This window comes from Manis pentadactyla, chromosome 6 (genome assembly GCF_030020395.1).
Source record: "Manis pentadactyla isolate mManPen7 chromosome 6, mManPen7.hap1, whole genome shotgun sequence".
NCBI lineage: Eukaryota > Metazoa > Chordata > Mammalia > Pholidota > Manidae > Manis > Manis pentadactyla.
In genome coordinates, this window is record NC_080024.1 from 48,204 (window position 1) to 71,220 (window position 23,017).

Sequence of the window (23,017 nt, forward strand, 5' to 3'; positions counted from 1 at the left end):
CAGGGAGAAGACTGGGAGGGGGGCGGGAAACAGCCAGCCTGGCTCCTGGTGCCCTGGGTAGGTGCGCTCCTGCCCCAAGAATCCACGCCCACCCACTGTGGGGCCACCACCAGGGCAGGCCCAGGGCCACTAAGCACTAGGAGGGCCAGACACCTGAGGAAAGGTCTGGCCACGAGCGGTCCGTCCTGCTCAGAGACATTCCTCCTAAAACATTCCTTGTATTTTCAAGATTTAAAGCAATCTTCTAGTTCCTCCTTTTCACAGAAAACGAAGATTCTGAATGTGGTTTAATTATGAATAATTCATAAAATTAAATACATTCACTAAAAAATAAACTACAAAATAAAAAAAGGAAAAGTAGATATTTATTGAGAGGGAAAGGAGAACCACCTCCCACATTAGAGCTCTGGTGTTGAATATTCAGTGCGATTTGATATATTTTAATTGCTGTTACTCTGTAACACCCTTACCTTTGAAAATTCTTTGGGTGTGCTTCCCTGTTCTACCTAAATTAGCTGATAAATCACACAAACCAATAACCAAGGGCCTTGGTTGTTGCAGGAGTGAAGCCTTTAAAAATGGTTTCATTCTTCTGATATTGTTTTCGTGTGTGATACTTTTACTAAGAAAGAAAGTCATTATGCGTGTGCCTTGCACATTTATGTAAAATACAGTTGACATTGCTGGTCTTATTCGTCCTTATTGAAAAGGAGAAAAGAGATTATTGTAGCTTCGGCTCACTTTGAGAGTATCTGTCCACTTTTTCTCAAAATACTTCCTCATACTGTGGCCAGCTCTGCCTGTATCAGAATCGTCTTGATTAAATGCTTCACAGTTGTCAAAAACAAGCCTGACATCGACAGCAAAGGCTTCCAGGTTTGGATACCTGAAAGAAAACACATGATTTAGAGGTTATTTTGTAGGGTGGCTTTGTTTTGTAAACAAATGAAATGATAATAAAAGGTAGAATAAAAAGTAAAACAGAAAAGGTAAGAGAAAAAAAGATAATTGCATTTAAGCAGAAATAAAACACCTTATATCCTCTTACAAATGGAACATTTTAAAACTTCCATGTGTTCTGGACTTTAAAGGATATAGACAGGTTAAATGGAAAAACAGATTTCTCAGAAGACCAAGATATATTTCAACTAACTAGCATTTCTCCCCCCATCCAATTTTCAGTTTGACTTGAACCACAATTCCATCCCAGGACTCATCCCACTTGACTAGTTTAACTTTTCTGACCAATTGTAGCACTTGTAGTACCCTATGACCCACATTCAAAACAACTTAGTTTCATTAGAAATAATGTCAATGCCTCCTATGCACGATACACATTACAGCTGCCCTGGAGCCTTCACATACATCCCAGGACAGGCCACTCTGTGTTAAATCTTCCCCATATCCTCTTTCTCTTCTCTTTTCAACAGTGCTCTTTTCTCAAGCAATGGATTATGATGATCCCAACAACAAAACAGCACGTTATCCCTTCACAGAGAAACACTACGAGGATCTGCCCTTCCATTGGAAGCACTGTGGCGTCTGTGTTTTGGTGCGATAAACCTGATTCTCTTTCTCTGTAAGAGCACAGAGAAGACAGAATGGTGAATGCACCTGCCTAAGCTTTTTGGTAAAAAAGGACTGCCTTGTTTCAATCCAACTCAAGCATTTCAAGTCAATACATTTTGAAGGAGGGCTCTTGGATATCCTAATTTAAATTAATTCTAATATATGACGTATGATAAGCTGAACACTAATCTACCTTTTAAAATACCTATGAAGTACACACTGGAGCTCTGAGACCTGGTAAAAGTGGAACTGTTTCTTTCATCAAATGCCTTGTATATAGTCTTTTTCACTCTCTCATTATGATATATGCAATAATAAGAGAATTAAGTCAGTACTAATGTAACCTCACCCATTTTCCTATTCTTCTGGGAATTATTATTTTTATTCAGGTGACATTCACATAACATAAAATTGGTCATTTTAAGGTAGCTAATTCAGTGGCACTTAGTATATTACACACATTCTACTACCACCACCTCTATTTAGTTTCAAAACATTGTCATTACCCTAAAGTGAAACCTCATACCCAACCAATTAAACAGTTACTCTCCATTCCTCCCTATCCCAGTCCCCAGAAACAACTAATCTGTTTTTCTGTCTCTATGGATTTACCTATTCTGGGGATTTCATAAAAATAGAATCATACAATGTATGAGAATAGCTTTTATAAAATATTTTAATGTTACTTTGAGAAATATTTCTCTCTTTATAGACTCTTCCTTACTACAAGAAAAGGTTAATGATTAATGTCAGGAAGACTGGAATCCAGGAAGGAATTCTCGGTGAGATTCTAGGTGCAGTGAGTGTGGTGCTCACATCTCTGCCATCCCTTCACAGGACAGGGCAGCTGACAGAACCCAGACTCATTAAACTAGGCACCTCCGCCCCTCTGTTCTATAAATTTCTGATTTAAATATTTGAAATATTGTTGTGAGTTTTGTTTCCAGCTCATTAGTTTGGGCTTAATCGAACAACTTGAAGTTAGAGGAGCTTGAATCCACTGAATTTTGCCTCAGACATGGCTGGCGTCATGAACGGGATCATACAGAACTGCTCCCCTCCACCTGCCTCCCTCTGCTATGTTTCTCCTCCATTCACCAGGACTCGTTCTCAAAAGGGAGCTCCAATTTTTGGTAATGTCTAAGCTCTGTTTTAATGTTTGAACCTGTGTGTTTTGGGGATTTTGAGGCTGGAGTTCATCCTCCACCCAGGGACTGGAGAATCGCAGAAGATAAAGTCGAGTTAATTTAAACACTGGTAAAGTCTTCCTGTGTAAGTCTGTATGCTACCCACCTAAACATCTGAGCAAAAGAACTAGTTCCTATCTAGACACCAGCTTCTGCTGTTTGGTTCATATTAGAACCAATATTTTAACAGTCTTAAATGTTTTCTGAATTTTAATTTTTTAAAAGGTAAATAGAATATTTTGAAAGACTGGCATTTCGGCCTACAAACAAATAAATTAGTCATTTTGTCAACTTCTTAAATCCTTTGATACATATAAGAATGTTGGTCACTAATGAGTTAAGTTCTAATCAACACTTCTAAATTGAATATAAATTATCGAACACGGTCATTTTCTCCCAAGGAATATCCAGGAGGGATCAATTAATACACTGTTAAATAATGCTTTTAAAAAACACAGTAAGAATGTAATCAAAATATATTTTATGGTTCTTTTTCATGTAAAGTTCCTTTTTTCTCCAGAATTACTGGTGAATTTGCCTGCAGTTATGGGCACAAGCTACATTAACCAAAAGCAGTATACAGGAATAAAGGGAGCGGGGAGAATGGAGTAGAGGGCCCATGCAGCTCCATGGCTCCTGGCCATTCTCACGTGAAATGCTTTATGTGGGTTTGTTCTGTAAACAAACAGCCTCATTCCTTCCTGTGGTTCCACAGGAGTCCAGTATCCAGAACCAACTAAAGCCCACTGACAGTGGTCACTCCCTGGCAGGAGTCTGAAGTCGTTTTAACAAAAATCATTAACTGTGACCAGGAAGCCACTTTACCCTTCGATAGGATCACAAAGACCATATGGTAGAGAGGAGCAAATAATTTTCTTCTACTTTTAACACAGGCCTTTTTTGTAATCTATGATTCATTGTAAAGCTTTCATTACTTAAAATTAACAATGATCCATCTTACAATAATCTGAAAATATTATGAAATCAATTTTTGTTAAATGCACATGAAATGGTATTGATATCCCAATGATGCACAATATAAGCTCCAGCTTACATGTCACTTAGTCACTTTGGGAGGCTTCCCTGATACTTTTCCTTAACTCCCAGGCTAGGTTTGGTGGCCTTCCAAAGTCAAAACAGCTTTATTACACTATTTCTAATTACTGATATAATTTTAATTGACTGGTCTTCCGTATCATACTACCTTAACCACACATATATATCCTGTCTCTAAAGACAGGGCTTGTAATTGATGTATTCTTGGCTCACTATAAGAGTACTGAGCACATAACATTCAATAACACTGAACAGAAATGATGTACTTACTGTCCACTAATTAATTTCTCTCTAATTGTGGAAAAATCCATAGGCTTCTTAATAACTTTGGTATAACCAGGAACAAAGTTCAAGTTTACAGGAAGACGAAAAGGCCATGCATCCTCATGATTTTCTATTTCGGTAAGGATCATACTAGAGAAAATAATATTTGAAATCAATATCCATGCTTTAGAGTTATCTATCTTTAGTAAAAGTTTAGCTTTTATTCTCTTTCAAGTAAACACAATGCAAATTAATTCATAAAAAAAGACGAATGAATACATTTACTTATAGTACAGAGTTGACATTATATAGGAAAATTCTTATTTACGCAAACTGTCAAAAAGTCACCTTTAATATATAGTGGAAGGTTTCTAAACAGATACAGTGGGATGTTATGAACATATAGGACAGGGGAAGAGAAATAATACCTGCACAGGTCCTTACAGTCATCTCGTTTTGCTTTCTTAACACAAGTAAAACTTGGTTCTGACGAGTTACCAGAAGTGTTTTCCTCCCTTTTTCTTTTTCTCTGCTCTTTGCTGAGATGAGTTTCTATTTCATTAAGGTTCTTACTAGAGAAAATAATGTTTGAAATCAATATCCATGCTTTAGGGTTATCTATAGCTTTCATTCTCTTCCAATGCAAATTAATTCATAAAAACACATGAAAGAATACATTTACTTATAGTACAGAGTTGACATTACATAGGAAAATTCCTATTTACACAAACGGTCCCAAAGTCACCTTTAGTATGGTGGAAGGTTTCTAAACAAATACAAGGGCATGTTATGAACATACAGGACAGGGGAACAGAAATAATACCCGCAAAGAGTCAGGTCCTTAGAGTGTTCTCGTTTCGTTGTCTTAACGGAACTAAAAGTTGGTAGTTTGGCCCAGTCACAGGTGTTTTCCTCTGTTTTCTTTTTTCTCAATGCTTCGCTGAGGGGGGTATGCATATCAGTGAGGATCATCCTAGAGAAAATAATGTTTCAAATCAACATCCATGCTTCAGAGTTATCCATCTTTAGTTAAAAGTTTAGCTTTCATTCTCTTTCAAGTAAAGACAATGCAAATTAATTCATAAAGAAGATAAAAGACTACATTTACTTATAGTACAGAGTTGACATTACATAGGAAAATTTCCACTCACAAAAACTGTCAAAAAGTCACCTGTAATATGGTGGAAGTTTTCTAAACAAATACAATGGGAGATGTTATGAACACATAGGACAGGGGAACAGAAATAATACCGGGAAAAAGTCATGTCCTGGTAGAGGTCCGGGTTCTCTATCAGTTCCTTAGAATAAGTAAAAGGTGGTAGTTCTTTCAAGTCACAAGTGTTTGCCTCCATTTTTCCTTTTATCAACTCTTCACAGAGGCGATTTACCATTTCAACAAAGACAAAACTAGACAACATAATGTTTCAAATCAACATCCATGCTTCAGAGTTACCCATCTTTAGAAAAAGTTTAGCTTTCATTCTCTTTCAAGTAAAGACAATGCAAATCAATTCATGGAAAGGATGAAAGAATACATTTACTTAGAGTACAGAGTTGACATTACATAAGAAAATTCTTATTTACGCAAACTGTCAAAAAGTCACCTTTAATATATAGTGGAAGGTTTCTAAACAAATACAATGGGATGTTATGAACATACAGGACAGGGGAACAGAAATAATACCGGCAATTAGTCAGGTACAGAGACTCCTTTTGTTTCGGTTCCTTAACAGAGATACAACTGGGTTGTTTTGACAAGCGACCTAAATCATTTTCCTCCATTGTTCCTTTTCTCTGCTCTTTGCTTAGATGAGTTTCCATTTCATTAAGGTTCGTACTAGAGAAAATAATGTTTGAAATCAATATCCATGCTTTAGAGTTATCTATTTTAGTAAAAGTTTAGCTTTCATTCTCTTCCAAGTAAAGACAATGCAAATTAATTCATAAAAACACATGAAAGAATACATTTACTTATAGTACAGAGTTGACATTACATAGGAAAATTCCTATTTACACAAACGGTCAAAAAGTCACCTGTAGAACGGTGGACCTTTCTAAATAAATACAATGGGATGTTATGAACATATAGGACAGGGGAACAGAAATAATACCGGCAAAAAGTCACGTACTCAGCCTCCTCTCTTTTCGGTGTCTTAACGGAACCACAAGTTGGTAGTTTGGACAAGTCATAAGTGTTTTTCTCTGTTTTTCCTTTTCTCAACTCTTCACTGAGGCGAGTTACCATGTCGGCAAGGATCGTCCTAGAGAAAATAATGTTTCAAATCAACATCCATGCTTCAGAGTTATCCATCTTTAGTAAAAGTTTAGCTTTCATTGTCTTTCAAGTAAAGACAATGCAAATCAATTCATAAAAAAGATGAAAGAATACATTTACTTATAGTACAGAGTTGACATTACATAGGAAAATTCCTATTTACACAAACAGTCAAAAAGTCAACTGTAGGTTCCCAGGAATGTGTTGTTTTAATTTGTCTGATTTTTCTCAAACTATTCAAATTCAGTTAGATAATATTCATCATATCACTGATAAGTTTTCACAAATGCCTAGGGTGCCTAACTGGTTTCTTTGGTTTCACTGGAGATGGCTGGTAATTGTAGGTCTGCTTTTGTTATGTAGCTGTATTCCTATTATGTTAATGTGTGTACGCAATTTAATTAGTAGTTTAAAACCTATCATGCTTATGTTACTCTACAAGATGATATGTCAAAGAAAAAATCAATCTTCTCATGTTTTCTTCCATCTGCTACTTCTATAGCTTCTCTTCTTCCTTCATAATTACAACCCCTAAGTAGAATTCGTGCCTCATATCGAAATTACCAAGCATCATAATTCTTCCAAGTGCTAAAGATACCTCAAGACAAATGCTGGGGATAGAAGCCACAGGGCATAAATCTGCAAAGAAGTAAAAAGCTAACCTTTTCAAACAATATTGCTTCTCTCTCACTTACCAACTTTACATTTCCCTGTATGGCCCCGGAAGATGACTGGTGAGCCAGAGACGGGTAAGATTCCTCAAGGGAGGAACAACCTAAGACAGGCACAGTCGCAGGGGGGCCATCAGGTGAGAAATTGGGGATCAACAGAGGTGAGGCTTAGAACCTCACCCCCCCTGTTTTGAGAGAAATCTTCTGCATCCGTGGATGTTTTGTTGCCCTTCTCTAGCTTGGATTAATACTTAGTCTATAGGCACACACCTGATCATCTACATCTGCCCTCTTACAGCACTAAACTATGTTTTCTACCTTTATCTTGCATCTACCAACCACTTCAGCACTTTATTAAAAATAATAATAGTAATAATAATAATAAGGGAGAAATGTGGGATTCACATATAAATCAAGTATAAAAATCAAACGAATAATCATATTTGACCTGATTCTTTATAGCTCATAATACGTGATCAAAACCGAAAGTTTCTGTGATGACTGCCCTTGCACTGTTCACCATGTAAGAACTTGTTCATCATGCTTCAGAAGATTGGAGACTGCTGAGAATTAGGCTTGGGGTTGATTAATGATTGTGCATTGAGTCCCCTATACAGAATTTTATTGTTGTTAACAACCATTTGATCAATAAATATGAGAGATGCCCTCTCAAAAAAAAAAAAGAAAAAAAAAGTCACCTGTAGTATGGTGGAACCTTTCTAAACAAATACAATGGGATGTTATGAACATATAGGACAGGGGAACAGAAATAATACCGGCAAAAAGTCACGTACTCAGCCTCCTCTCTTTTCGGTGTCTTAACGGAACCACAAGTTGGTAGTTTGGACAAGTCATAAGTGTTCTTCTCCGTTTTTCCTTTTCTCAACTCTTCGCTGAGGCGAGTTACCATGTCGGCAAGGATCGTCCTAGAGAAAACAATGTTTCAAATCAACATCCATGCTTCAGAGTTATCCATCTTTAGTAAAAGTTTAGCTTTCATTGTCTTTCAAGTAAAGACAATGCAAATCAATTCATAAAAAAGATGAAAGAGAGGTGGGGCGGAAGATGGCGGCGTGAGTAGAGCAGCGGAAATCTCCTCCCAAAACAACATATATCTATGAAAATATAACAAAGACAACCCTTCCTAGAATAAAGACCAGAGGACACAGGACAATATCCAGACCACATCCACACCTGAGAGAACCCAGCGCCTCGCGAAGGGGGTAAGATACAAGCCCCGGCCCCGCGGGAGCCGAGCGCCCCTCCCCCCAGCTCCCGGCGGGAGAAGAACAGGCAGAGCGGGAGGGAGACGGAGCCCAGGGCTGCCGAACACCCAGCCCCAGCCATCCGGGCCAGAGTGCAGGGCCCTCGATACTGGGAAAACAGGGCAGCAAGAACAGTGAGCAGGCACTGGAGGCTGGGCGACAGAGGACATAAGAAAAGCGCGCGACCATTTTTTTTTTTTTGCTTTTTTGCTGCTTTGTTGTGGCGAGCGCTTTTTGGAAGTCTTAAAGGGACAGTGACCCCAATATTAGGGAAACAGGGCAGAAAGACCGGTGAGCAGAGGCCTGAGGCTGGCACCGGAGAATAAAGAAAAACGAACAACCACCTTTTTTTTTTTTTAATTAAAAAAATTTTTTTTCTTGTTTTTTTTTTGTGGTCGTTGTTTTGTTTTGGCGGGTGCTTTTTGGAAGTCTTAAAGGGGCAGGGCGGGCCACTTAATCCAGAGGTAGGGAATCCGGGATCTCTGGGCACCCTAACCCCTGGGCTGCAGGGAGCAGGGAGGCCCCTTACGGAGATAAATAGCCCCCCAGCAGCTCCTGCTCCAACGCGACTCCACCATTTTGGAGTAGCTGCCCGAGCCAGGCCACGCCCACAGCAACAGCGGAGATTAACTCCATAGCAGCCGGGCAGGAAGCAGAAGCCCTGTCTGCGCGCAGCTGCGCAGCACAAGCCACTAGAGGCCGCTGTTCTCCCAGGAGAGGAGGGCCACAAACCAACAAGAAAGGAAGTCCTTCCAGCCGTCACTCGTCCCAGTTCTGCAGACTATTCCTATCACCATGAAAAGGCAAAGCTACAGGCAGACAAAGATCACAGAGACAACACCAGAGAAGGAGACAGACCTAACCAGTCTTCCTGAAAAAGAATTCAAAATAAGAATCATAAACATGCTGACAGAGATGCAGAGAAATACGCAAGAAAAATGGGATGAAGTCCGGAAACAGATCACAGATGCCAGAAAGGAGATCGCAGAAATGAAACAAACTCTGGAAGGGTTTATAAGCAGAATGGATAGAATGCAAGAGGCCATTGATGGAATTGAAATCAGAGAACAGGAACGCATGGAAGCTGACATAGAGAGAGACAAAAGGATCTCCAGGAATGAAACAATATTAAGAGAACTGTGTGACCAATCTAAAAGGAGCAATATCCGTATTATAGGGGTCCCAGAAGAAGAAGAGAGAGGCAAAGAGATGGAAAGTATCTTAGAAGAAATAATTGCTGAAAACTTCCCCACACTGGGGGAGGAAGTAATCAAACAGACCACGGAAATACACAGAACCCCCAACAGAAAGGATTCAAGAACGGCAACACCAAGACACATAATAATTAAAATGGCAAAGATCAAGGACAAGGAAAGAGTGTTAAAGGCAGCTAGAGAGAAAAAGGTCACCTATAAAGGGAAACCCATCAGGCTAACGTCAGATTTCTCAACAGAAACCCTACAGGCCAGAAGAGAATGGCATGATATATTTAATACAATGAAACAGAAGGGCCTTGAACCAAGGATACTGTATCCAGCACGACTATCATTCAAATATGACGGTGGGATTAAACAATTCCCAGACAAACAAAAGCTGAGGGAATTTGCTTTCCACAAACCACCTCTACAGAACATCTTACAGGGACTGCTCTAGATGGGAACACTCCTAGAAAGAGCACAGCACAAAACACCCAACATATGAAGAATCGAGGAGGAGGAACAAGAAGGGAGAGAAGAAAAGAATCTCCAGACAGTGTATATAACAGCTCAATAAGCGAGCTAAGTTAGGCAGTAAGATACTAAAGAGGCTAACCTTGAACCTTTGGTAACCACGAATTTAAAGCCTGCAATGGCAATAAGTACATATCTTTCAATAGTCACCCTAAATGTTAATGGGTTGAATGCACCAATCAAAAGACACAGAGTAACAGAATGGATAAAAAAGCAAGACCCATCTATATGCTGCTTACAAGAACCTCACCTCAAACCCAAAGACATGTACAGACTAAAAGTCAAGGGATGGAAAAACATATTTCAAGCAAACAACAGTGAGAAGAAAGCAGGGGTTGCAGTACTAATATCAGACAAAATAGACTTCAAAACAAAGAAAGTAACAAGAGATAAAGAAGGACACTACATAATGATAAAGGGCTCAGTCAAACAAGAGGATATAACCATTCTAAATATATATGCACCCAACACAGGAGCACCAGCATATGTGAAACAAATACTAACAGAACTAAAGGGGGATATAGACTGCAATGCATTCATTCTAGGAGACTTCAACACACCACTCACCCCAAAGGATAGATCCACTGGGCAGAAAATAAGTAAGGACACGGAAGCACTGAACAACACAGTAGAGCAGATGGACCTAATAGACATCTATAGAACTCTACATCCAAAAGCAGCGGGATATACATTCTTCTCAAGTGCACATGGAACATTCTCCAGAATAGACCACATACTAGGCCACAAAAAGAGCCTCAGAAAATTCCAAAAGATTGAAATCCTACCAACCAACTTTTCAGACCACAAAGGCATAAAACTAGAAATAAACTGTACAAAGAAAGCAAAGAGGCTCACGAACACATGGAGGCTTAACAACACGCTCCTAAATAATCAATGGATCAATGACCAAATCAAAATGGAGATCCAGCAATATATGGAAACAAATGACAACAACAACACTAAGCCCCAACTTCTGTGGGACACAGCAAAAGCAGTCTTAAGAGGAAAGTATATAGCAATCCAAGCATATTTAAAAAAGGAAGAGCAATCCCAAATGAATGGTCTAATGTCACAATTATCGAAATTGGAAAAAGAAGAACAGATGAGGCCTAAGGTCAGCAGAAGGAGGGACATAATAAAGATCAGAGAAGAAATAAATAAAATTGAGAAGAATAAAACAATAGCAAAAATCAATGAAACCAAGAGCTGGTTCTTCGAGAAAATAAACAAAATAGATAAGCCTCTAGCCAGACTTATTAAGAAGAAAAGAGAGTCAACACAAATCAACAGTATCAGGAACGAGAAAGGAAAAATCACGACGGACCCCACGGAAATGCAAAGAATTATTGGAGAATACTATGAAAACCTATATGCTAACAAGCTGGGAAACCTAGGAGAAATGGACAACTTCCTAGAAAAATATAACCTTCCAAGATTGACCCAGGAAGAAACAGAAAATCTAAACAGACCAATTACCAGCAACGAAATTGAAGAGGTAATCAAAAAACTACCAAAGAACAAAACCCCCGGGCCAGATGGATTTACCTCGGAATTTTATCAGACATACAGGGAAGACATAATACCCATTCTCCTTAAAGTTTTCCAAAAAATAGAGGAGGAGGGGATACTCCCAAACTCATTCTATGAAGCTAACATCACCCTAATACCAAAACCAGGCAAAGACCCCACCAAAAAAGAAAACTACAGACCAATATCCCTGATGAACGTAGATGCAAAAATACTCAACAAAATATTAGCAAACCGAATTCAAAAATACATCAAAAGGATCATACACCATGACCAAGTGGGATTCATCCCAGGGATGCAAGGATGGTACAACATTCGAAAGTCCATCAACATCATCCACCACATCAACAAAAAGAAAGACAAAAACCACATGATCATCTCCATAGATGCTGAAAAAGCATTTGACAAAGTTCAACATCCATTCATGTTAAAAACTCTCAGCAAAATGGGAATAGAGGGCAACTACCTCAACATAATAAAGGCCATCTATGATAAACCCACAGCCAACATTATATTGAACAGCGAGAAGCTGAAAGCATTTCCTCTGAGATCGGGAACCAGACAGGGATGCCCACTCTCTCCACTGTTATTTAACATAATACTGGAGGTCCTAGCCACGGCAATCAGACAAAATAAAGAAATACAAGGAATCCAGATAGGTAAAGAAGAAGTTAAACTGTGACTATTTGCAGATGACATGATACTGTACATAAAAAACCCTAAAGACTCCACCCCAAAACTACTAGAACTGATATCGGAATACAGCAAAGTTGCAGGATACAAAATCAACACACAGAAATCTGTGGCTTTCCTATATACTAACAATGAACCAACAGAGAGAGAAATCAGGAAAACAACTCCATTCACAATTGCATCAAAAAAAATAAAATACCTAGGAATAAACCTAACCAAAGAAGTGAAAGACTTATACTCTGAAAACTACAAGTCACTCTTAAGAGAAATTAAAGGGGACACTAACAGATGGAAACTCATCCCATGCTCGTGGCTAGGAAGAATTAATATCGTTAAAATGGCCATCCTGCCCAAAGCAATATACAGATTTGATGCAATCCCTATGAAACTACCAGCAACATTCTTCAATGAACTGGAACAAATAATTCAAAAATTCATATGGAAACACCAAAGACCCCGAATAGCCAAAGCAATCCTGAGAAAGAAGAATAAAGTAGGGGGGATCTCACTCCCCAACTTCAAGCTCTACTATAAAGCCATAGTAATCAAGACAATTTGGTACTGGCACAAGAACAGAGCCACAGACCAATGGAACAGACTAGAGAATCCAGACATTAACCCAGACATATATGGTCAATTAATATTTGATAAAGGAGCCATGGACATACAATGGCGAAATGACAGTCTCTTCAACAGGTGGTGCTGGCAAAACTGGACAGCTACATGTAGGAGAATGAAACTGGACCATTGTCTAACCCCATATACAAAAGTAAACTCAAAATGGATCAAAGACCTGAATGTAAGCCATGAAACCATTAAAATCCTGGAAGAAAACATAGGCGAAAACCTCTTAGACATAAACATGAGTGACCTCTTCTTGAACATATCTCCCCGGGCAAGGAAAACAACAGCAAAAATGAGTAAGTGGGACTATATTAAGCTGAAAAGCTTCTGTACAGCAAAAGACACCATCAATAGAACAAGAAGGATCCCTACAGTATGGGAGAATATATTTGAAAATGACACATCCGATAAAGGCTTGACGTCCAGAATATATAAGGAGCTCACACGCCTCAACAAACAAAAAACAAATAACCCAATTAAAAAATGGGCAGAGGAACTGAACAGACAGTTCTCCAAAAAAGAAATACAGATGGCCAACAGACACATGAAAAGATGCTCCACATCGCTAATTATCAGAGAAATGCAAATTAAAACTACAATGAGGTATCACCTCACACCAGTAAGGATGGCTGCCATCCAAAAGACAAACAACAACAAATGTTGGCGAGGCTGTGGAGAAAGGGGAACCCTCCTACACTGCTGGTGGGAATGTAAGTTAGTTCAACCATTGTGGAAAGCAGTATGGAGGTACATCAAAATGCTCAAAACAGACTTACCATTTGACCCAGGAATTGCACTCCTAGGAATTTACCCTAAGAATGCAGCAATCAAGTTTGAGAAAGACAGATGCACCCCTATGTTTATTGCAGCACTATTTACAATAGCCAAGAATTGGAAGCAACCTAAATGTCCATCAATAGATGAATGGATAAAGAAGATGTGGTACATATACACAATGGAATACTACTCAGCTATAAGAAAAGGGCAAATCCAATCATTTGCAGCAACATGGATGGAGCTGGAGGGTATTATGCTCAGTGAAACAAGCCAAGCGGAGAAAGAGAAATACCAAATGATTTCACTTATCTGTGGAATATAAGAACAAAGGAAAAACTGAAGGAACAAAACAGCAGCAGAATCACAGAACTCAAGAATGGACTAACAGGTACCAAAGGGAAAGGGACTGGGGAGGATGGATGGGTAGGGAGGGATAAGGGGGGGAGAAGTAGGGGGGTATTAAGATTAACATGCATGGGGGGGTAGGAGAAAAGGGAGGGCTGTACAACACAGAGAAGGCAAGTAGTGATTCTACAACATTTTGCTATGCTGATGGACACTGACTGTAAAGGGGTTTATAGGGGAGACCTGGTATAGGGGAGAGCCTAGTAAACATAATATTCGTCATGTAAGTGTAGATTAGTGATAGCAAAAAAAAAAAAAAAAAAAAAAAAAAAAAGGGCAGTTCCTGTGTGGTAACCTCCAACGAGTTCTACACAAGGGTATAAAGGGCATATAAAAGTGTAGGCAAAGGGTCTGTTTGTGTTTATACAGAGGATCAAAGCCTAATTGGGCTACCCCGAAAATGAACTAAGATATGATATGAAAAAGAACTTCCAACATCTGCACCCTCTGGAAGACTCATGCCAGAAGATGATCATCAAAAAACCCCAACAAAGATCCACGCACTGCTACAGCTGTAGATGCACTCATCCCACCAGTTCCTGGACCTGCCATGGGAATGAGGAAGGAGATATCTAAGCTGGCCTGTGCATACAGTAAAACAACAAAATTGGACTGGATCTATACTGTTGGAACTCAACCAAGAATTTGGAGAAGTGCAAATTGTAGCGCTCCAAAGTCTTACAACTACAAACTGTTTATTGTTAAAAGAACATATGGCATGTGAACAGTCCCCAGGAATGGGTTGTTTTAATTTGTCTGATTTCTCTCAGACTGTTCAAGTTCATTTGGACAATATCCACCATATCATAGATAAGTTTTCACAAATGCCTAAGGTGCCTAACTGGTTTTCTTGGTTTCACTGCAGATGGCTGGTAATTACAGATATGCTTTGGTTATGTAACTATACTCCTATTATGTTAATGTGTGTGTGCAATTTAAGTAGTAGCTTAAAACCTATACATGCTGAAGTTACTCTACAAGAAGATATATCAAAGAAATAATCAATCTTCCCATGTTTTCTTCCGCCTGCTACTTCTATAGCTTTTCTTCTTCCTTCCTAATTACAACCCTTAAATAGAATTCGTGCCTCATATCAAATTTACCGAGTATCATAATTCTTCCAAGTGGTAAAGATACCTCAAGACAAATGCTGGGCATAGAAGCCACAGGGCATAAATATGCAAAGAAGTAAAAAGCTAACTTTTTCAAACAATAAGGCTTCTCTCTCACTTACCAACTTCACATTTCCCTGTATGGCCCCGGAAGATGACTGGTTAGCCAGAGACGGGTAAGATTCCTCAAGGGAGGAACAACCTAAGACAGGCACAGTCGCAGGGGGGCCATCAGGTGAGAAATTGGGGATCAACAGAGGTGAGGCTTAGAACCTCACCCCCCCGTTCTGAGAGAAATCTTCTGCATACGTGGATGTTTTATTGCCCTGGTCTAGCTTGGATTAACACATAGTCTACAGGCACACACCTGATCATCTACATGTGCTCTCTTACAACACTAAACTATGTTTTCTACCTTTATCTTGTATCTACCTACCACTTCAGCATTTTATTAAAAATAATAATAATAAAGAGAGAAATGTGGTATCCACATATAAATCAAGTATAAAAACCAAATCAGTATTCATATTTGAACTGACTGTTTATAGTTCATAATGTATGAGCAAAACCGAAAGTTTCTGTGATGACTGCCCTTGTACTGTTCACTATGTAACTTATTCATTATGTAAGAATTTGTTCTACATGTAAAAACTTGTTTGTTATGCCTCAGAAGATTGGAGACTGACAAAAATTAGGCTTGGGGTGGAATAATGATTGTGCATTGAGCATTGACTCCCCTATACAGAATTTTATTGTCGTTAACAACCATTTGATCAATAAATAAGAGAGATGCCCTCACAAAAAAAAAAAAAAAAAAAAAAAAAAAAAAAAGGACAGACTTCCAATGGTAAAATAAATTAGTAACCGGGATGTAATGTATAGCATAAGGAATATAGTCAAGATATTGTAACAGCCTGGTAGGGTGATAGCTGGAACCTAGAATTATGTATATAAATGTTCTACCACTGTGCTGTACACTTGAAACTCATGTAATGTAATACTGTGTGTCAACTACCCTTCAATAAAAAATAATTATTAAAAAAAAAAAAAAAAAAAAGATGAAAGAATACATTTACTTATAGTACAGAGTTGACATTACATAGGAAAATCCTATTTACACAAACGGTCAAAGTCACCTGTAGTATGGTGGAACCTTTCTAAACAAATACAATGGGATGTTATGAACATATAGGACAGGGGAACAGAAATAATACCGGCAAAAAGTCACGTACTCAGCCTCCTCTCTTTTCGGTGTCTTAACGGAACCACAAGTTGGTAGTTTGGACAAGTCATAAGTGTTCTTCTCCGTTTTTCCTTTTCTCAACTCTTCGCTGAGGCGAGTTACCATGTCGGCAAGGATCGTCCTAGAGAAAACAATGTTTCAAATCAACATCCATGCTTCAGAGTTATCCATCTTTAGTAAAAGTTTAGCTTTCATTGTCTTTCAAGTAAAGACAATGCAAATCAATTCATAAAAAAGATGAAAGAATACATTTACTTATAGTACAGAGTTGACATTACATAGGAAAATTCCTATTTACACAAACGGTCAAAAAGTCACCTGTAGTATGGTGGAACCTTTCTAAACAAATACAATGGGATGTTATGAACATACAGGACAGGGGAACAGAAATAATACCGGCAAAAAGTCACGTACTCAGGCTCCTCTCTTTTCGGTGTCTTAACGGAACCACAAGTTGGTAGTTTGGACAAGTCATAAGTGTTTTTCTCCGTTTTTCCTTTTCTCAACTCTTCGCTGAGGCGAGTTACCATGTCGGCAAGAATCGTCCTAGAGAAAATAATGTTTCAAATCAACATCCATGCTTCAGAGTTATCCATCTTTAGTAAAAGTTTAGCTTTCATTGTCTTTCAAGTAAAGACAATGCAAATCAATTCATAAAAAAGATGAAAGAATACATTTACTTATAGTACAGAGTTGACATTACATAGGAAAATTCCTATTTACACAAACAGTCAAAAAGTCAACTGTAGGTTCCCAGGAATGTGTTGTTTTAATTTGTCTGATTTTTCTCAAACTATTCAAATTCAGTTAGATAATATTCATCATATCACTGATAAGTTTTCACAAATGCCTAGGGTGCCTAACTGGTTTCTTTGGTTTCACTGGAGATGGCTGGTAATTGTAGGTCTGCTTTTGTTATGTAGCTGTATTCCTATTATGTTAATGTGTGTACGCAATTTAATTAGTAGTTTAAAACCTATCATGCTTATGTTACTCTACAAGATGATATGTCAAAGAAAAAATCAATCTTCTCATGTTTTCTTCCATCTGCTACTTCTATAGCTTCTCTTCTTCCTTCATAATTACAACCCCTAAGTAGAATTCGTGCCTCATATCGAAATTACCAAGCATCATAATTCTTCCAAGTGCTAAAGATACCTCAAGACAAATGCTGGGGATAGAAGCCACAGGGCATAAATCTGCAAAGAAGTAAAAAGCTAACCTTTTCAAACAATATTGCTTCTCTCTCACTTACCAACTTTACATTTCCCTGTATGGCCCCGGAAGATGACTGGTGAGCCAGAGACGGGTAAGATTCCTCAAGGGAGGAACAACCTAAGACAGGCACAGTCGCAGGGGGGCCATCAGGTGAGAAATTGGGGATCAACAGAGGTGAGGCTTAGAACCTCACCCCCCCTGTTTTGAGAGAAATCTTCTGCATCCGTGGATGTTTTGTTGCCCTTCTCTAGCTTGGATTAATACTTAGTCTATAGGCACACACCTGATCATCTACATCTGCCCTCTTACAGCACTAAACTATGTTTTCTACCTTTATCTTGCATCTACCAACCACTTCAGCACTTTATTAAAAATAATAATAGTAATAATAATAATAAGGGAGAAATGTGGGATTCACATATAAATCAAGTATAAAAATCAAACGAATAATCATATTTGACCTGATTCTTTATAGCTCATAATACGTGATCAAAACCGAAAGTTTCTGTGATGACTGCCCTTGCACTGTTCACCATGTAAGAACTTGTTCATCATGCTTCAGAAGATTGGAGACTGCTGAGAATTAGGCTTGGGGTTGATTAATGATTGTGCATTGAGTCCCCTATACAGAATTTTATTGTTGTTAACAACCATTTGATCAATAAATATGAGAGATGCCCTCTCAAAAAAAAAAAAGAAAAAAAAAGTCACCTGTAGTATGGTGGAACCTTTCTAAACAAATACAATGGGATGTTATGAACATATAGGACAGGGGAACAGAAATAATACCGGCAAAAAGTCACGTACTCAGCCTCCTCTCTTTTCGGTGTCTTAACGGAACCACAAGTTGGTAGTTTGGACAAGTCATAAGTGTTCTTCTCCGTTTTTCCTTTTCTCAACTCTTCGCTGAGGCGAGTTACCATGTCGGCAAGGATCGTCCTAGAGAAAACAATGTTTCAAATCAACATCCATGCTTCAGAGTTATCCATCTTTAGTAAAAGTTTAGCTTTCATTGTCTTTCAAGTAAAGACAATGCAAATCAATTCATAAAAAAGATGAAAGAGAGGTGGGGCGGAAGATGGCGGCGTGAGTAGAGCAGCGGAAATCTCCTCCCAAAACAACATATATCTATGAAAATATAACAAAGACAACCCTTCCTAGAATAAAGACCAGAGGACACAGGACAATATCCAGACCACATCCACACCTGAGAGAACCCAGCGCCTCGCGAAGGGGGTAAGATACAAGCCCCGGCCCCGCGGGAGCCGAGCGCCCCTCCCCCCAGCTCCCGGCGGGAGAAGAACAGGCAGAGCGGGAGGGAGACGGAGCCCAGGGCTGCCGAACACCCAGCCCCAGCCATCCGGGCCAGAGTGCAGGGCCCTCGATACTGGGAAAACAGGGCAGCAAGAACAGTGAGCAGGCACTGGAGGCTGGGCGACAGAGGACATAAGAAAAGCGCGCGACCATTTTTTTTTTTTTGCTTTTTTGCTGCTTTGTTGTGGCGAGCGCTTTTTGGAAGTCTTAAAGGGACAGTGACCCCAATATTAGGGAAACAGGGCAGAAAGACCGGTGAGCAGAGGCCTGAGGCTGGCACCGGAGAATAAAGAAAAACGAACAACCACCTTTTTTTTTTTTTAATTAAAAAAATTTTTTTTCTTGTTTTTTTTTTGTGGTCGTTGTTTTGTTTTGGCGGGTGCTTTTTGGAAGTCTTAAAGGGGCAGGGCGGGCCACTTAATCCAGAGGTAGGGAATCCGGGATCTCTGGGCACCCTAACCCCTGGGCTGCAGGGAGCAGGGAGGCCCCTTACGGAGATAAATAGCCCCCCAGCAGCTCCTGCTCCAACGCGACTCCACCATTTTGGAGTAGCTGCCCGAGCCAGGCCACGCCCACAGCAACAGCGGAGATTAACTCCATAGCAGCCGGGCAGGAAGCAGAAGCCCTGTCTGCGCGCAGCTGCGCAGCACAAGCCACTAGAGGCCGCTGTTCTCCCAGGAGAGGAGGGCCACAAACCAACAAGAAAGGAAGTCCTTCCAGCCGTCACTCGTCCCAGTTCTGCAGACTATTCCTATCACCATGAAAAGGCAAAGCTACAGGCAGACAAAGATCACAGAGACAACACCAGAGAAGGAGACAGACCTAACCAGTCTTCCTGAAAAAGAATTCAAAATAAGAATCATAAACATGCTGACAGAGATGCAGAGAAATACGCAAGAAAAATGGGATGAAGTCCGGAAACAGATCACAGATGCCAGAAAGGAGATCGCAGAAATGAAACAAACTCTGGAAGGGTTTATAAGCAGAATGGATAGAATGCAAGAGGCCATTGATGGAATTGAAATCAGAGAACAGGAACGCATGGAAGCTGACATAGAGAGAGACAAAAGGATCTCCAGGAATGAAACAATATTAAGAGAACTGTGTGACCAATCTAAAAGGAGCAATATCCGTATTATAGGGGTCCCAGAAGAAGAAGAGAGAGGCAAAGAGATGGAAAGTATCTTAGAAGAAATAATTGCTGAAAACTTCCCCACACTGGGGGAGGAAGTAATCAAACAGACCACGGAAATACACAGAACCCCCAACAGAAAGGATTCAAGAACGGCAACACCAAGACACATAATAATTAAAATGGCAAAGATCAAGGACAAGGAAAGAGTGTTAAAGGCAGCTAGAGAGAAAAAGGTCACCTATAAAGGGAAACCCATCAGGCTAACGTCAGATTTCTCAACAGAAACCCTACAGGCCAGAAGAGAATGGCATGATATATTTAATACAATGAAACAGAAGGGCCTTGAACCAAGGATACTGTATCCAGCACGACTATCATTCAAATATGACGGTGGGATTAAACAATTCCCAGACAAACAAAAGCTGAGGGAATTTGCTTTCCACAAACCACCTCTACAGAACATCTTACAGGGACTGCTCTAGATGGGAACACTCCTAGAAAGAGCACAGCACAAAACACCCAACATATGAAGAATCGAGGAGGAGGAACAAGAAGGGAGAGAAGAAAAGAATCTCCAGACAGTGTATATAACAGCTCAATAAGCGAGCTAAGTTAGGCAGTAAGATACTAAAGAGGCTAACCTTGAACCTTTGGTAACCACGAATTTAAAGCCTGCAATGGCAATAAGTACATATCTTTCAATAGTCACCCTAAATGTTAATGGGTTGAATGCACCAATCAAAAGACACAGAGTAACAGAATGGATAAAAAAGCAAGACCCATCTATATGCTGCTTACAAGAACCTCACCTCAAACCCAAAGACATGTACAGACTAAAAGTCAAGGGATGGAAAAACATATTTCAAGCAAACAACAGTGAGAAGAAAGCAGGGGTTGCAGTACTAATATCAGACAAAATAGACTTCAAAACAAAGAAAGTAACAAGAGATAAAGAAGGACACTACATAATGATAAAGGGCTCAGTCAAACAAGAGGATATAACCATTCTAAATATATATGCACCCAACACAGGAGCACCAGCATATGTGAAACAAATACTAACAGAACTAAAGGGGGATATAGACTGCAATGCATTCATTCTAGGAGACTTCAACACACCACTCACCCCAAAGGATAGATCCACTGGGCAGAAAATAAGTAAGGACACGGAAGCACTGAACAACACAGTAGAGCAGATGGACCTAATAGACATCTATAGAACTCTACATCCAAAAGCAGCGGGATATACATTCTTCTCAAGTGCACATGGAACATTCTCCAGAATAGACCACATACTAGGCCACAAAAAGAGCCTCAGAAAATTCCAAAAGATTGAAATCCTACCAACCAACTTTTCAGACCACAAAGGCATAAAACTAGAAATAAACTGTACAAAGAAAGCAAAGAGGCTCACGAACACATGGAGGCTTAACAACACGCTCCTAAATAATCAATGGATCAATGACCAAATCAAAATGGAGATCCAGCAATATATGGAAACAAATGACAACAACAACACTAAGCCCCAACTTCTGTGGGACACAGCAAAAGCAGTCTTAAGAGGAAAGTATATAGCAATCCAAGCATATTTAAAAAAGGAAGAGCAATCCCAAATGAATGGTCTAATGTCACAATTATCGAAATTGGAAAAAGAAGAACAGATGAGGCCTAAGGTCAGCAGAAGGAGGGACATAATAAAGATCAGAGAAGAAATAAATAAAATTGAGAAGAATAAAACAATAGCAAAAATCAATGAAACCAAGAGCTGGTTCTTCGAGAAAATAAACAAAATAGATAAGCCTCTAGCCAGACTTATTAAGAAGAAAAGAGAGTCAACACAAATCAACAGTATCAGGAACGAGAAAGGAAAAATCACGACGGACCCCACGGAAATGCAAAGAATTATTGGAGAATACTATGAAAACCTATATGCTAACAAGCTGGGAAACCTAGGAGAAATGGACAACTTCCTAGAAAAATATAACCTTCCAAGATTGACCCAGGAAGAAACAGAAAATCTAAACAGACCAATTACCAGCAACGAAATTGAAGAGGTAATCAAAAAACTACCAAAGAACAAAACCCCCGGGCCAGATGGATTTACCTCGGAATTTTATCAGACATACAGGGAAGACATAATACCCATTCTCCTTAAAGTTTTCCAAAAAATAGAGGAGGAGGGGATACTCCCAAACTCATTCTATGAAGCTAACATCACCCTAATACCAAAACCAGGCAAAGACCCCACCAAAAAAGAAAACTACAGACCAATATCCCTGATGAACGTAGATGCAAAAATACTCAACAAAATATTAGCAAACCGAATTCAAAAATACATCAAAAGGATCATACACCATGACCAAGTGGGATTCATCCCAGGGATGCAAGGATGGTACAACATTCGAAAGTCCATCAACATCATCCACCACATCAACAAAAAGAAAGACAAAAACCACATGATCATCTCCATAGATGCTGAAAAAGCATTTGACAAAGTTCAACATCCATTCATGTTAAAAACTCTCAGCAAAATGGGAATAGAGGGCAACTACCTCAACATAATAAAGGCCATCTATGATAAACCCACAGCCAACATTATATTGAACAGCGAGAAGCTGAAAGCATTTCCTCTGAGATCGGGAACCAGACAGGGATGCCCACTCTCTCCACTGTTATTTAACATAATACTGGAGGTCCTAGCCACGGCAATCAGACAAAATAAAGAAATACAAGGAATCCAGATAGGTAAAGAAGAAGTTAAACTGTGACTATTTGCAGATGACATGATACTGTACATAAAAAACCCTAAAGACTCCACCCCAAAACTACTAGAACTGATATCGGAATACAGCAAAGTTGCAGGATACAAAATCAACACACAGAAATCTGTGGCTTTCCTATATACTAACAATGAACCAACAGAGAGAGAAATCAGGAAAACAACTCCATTCA

General features: G+C 39.3%; 1 protein-coding gene across 12 annotated transcripts in view; it reads right to left on the minus strand.

Moving 5' to 3' along the window:
• Positions 1-347: 347 nt before the first annotated feature.
• Positions 348-23,017, minus strand: part of LOC130684014 (bromodomain-containing protein DDB_G0270170-like) — an 80,816-nt gene continuing 58,146 nt past the window's right edge. For 10 of the 12 annotated variants that reach the window (XM_057503305.1, XM_057503304.1, XM_057503303.1 and 7 more), the window contains 11 exons: positions 18,424-18,555; positions 16,813-16,944; positions 16,388-16,519; positions 7,817-7,948; positions 6,188-6,337; positions 5,761-5,913; positions 5,328-5,483; positions 4,900-5,049; positions 4,505-4,648; positions 4,083-4,226; positions 348-886 (listed from right to left, as the gene is read on the minus strand). In XM_057503305.1, coding sequence (XP_057359288.1) covers positions 700-886; positions 4,083-4,226; positions 4,505-4,648; positions 4,900-5,049; positions 5,328-5,483; positions 5,761-5,913; positions 6,188-6,337; positions 7,817-7,948; positions 16,388-16,519; positions 16,813-16,944; positions 18,424-18,555 — 1,612 coding nt within the window. In that variant the 3' untranslated portion in view covers positions 348-699. The remainder of the gene's footprint in view (positions 887-4,082; positions 4,227-4,504; positions 4,649-4,899; positions 5,050-5,327; positions 5,484-5,760; positions 5,914-6,187; positions 6,338-7,816; positions 7,949-16,387; positions 16,520-16,812; positions 16,945-18,423; positions 18,556-23,017) is intronic. The other 2 variants (XM_057503307.1, XM_057503312.1) reach the window with 2 other exon arrangements.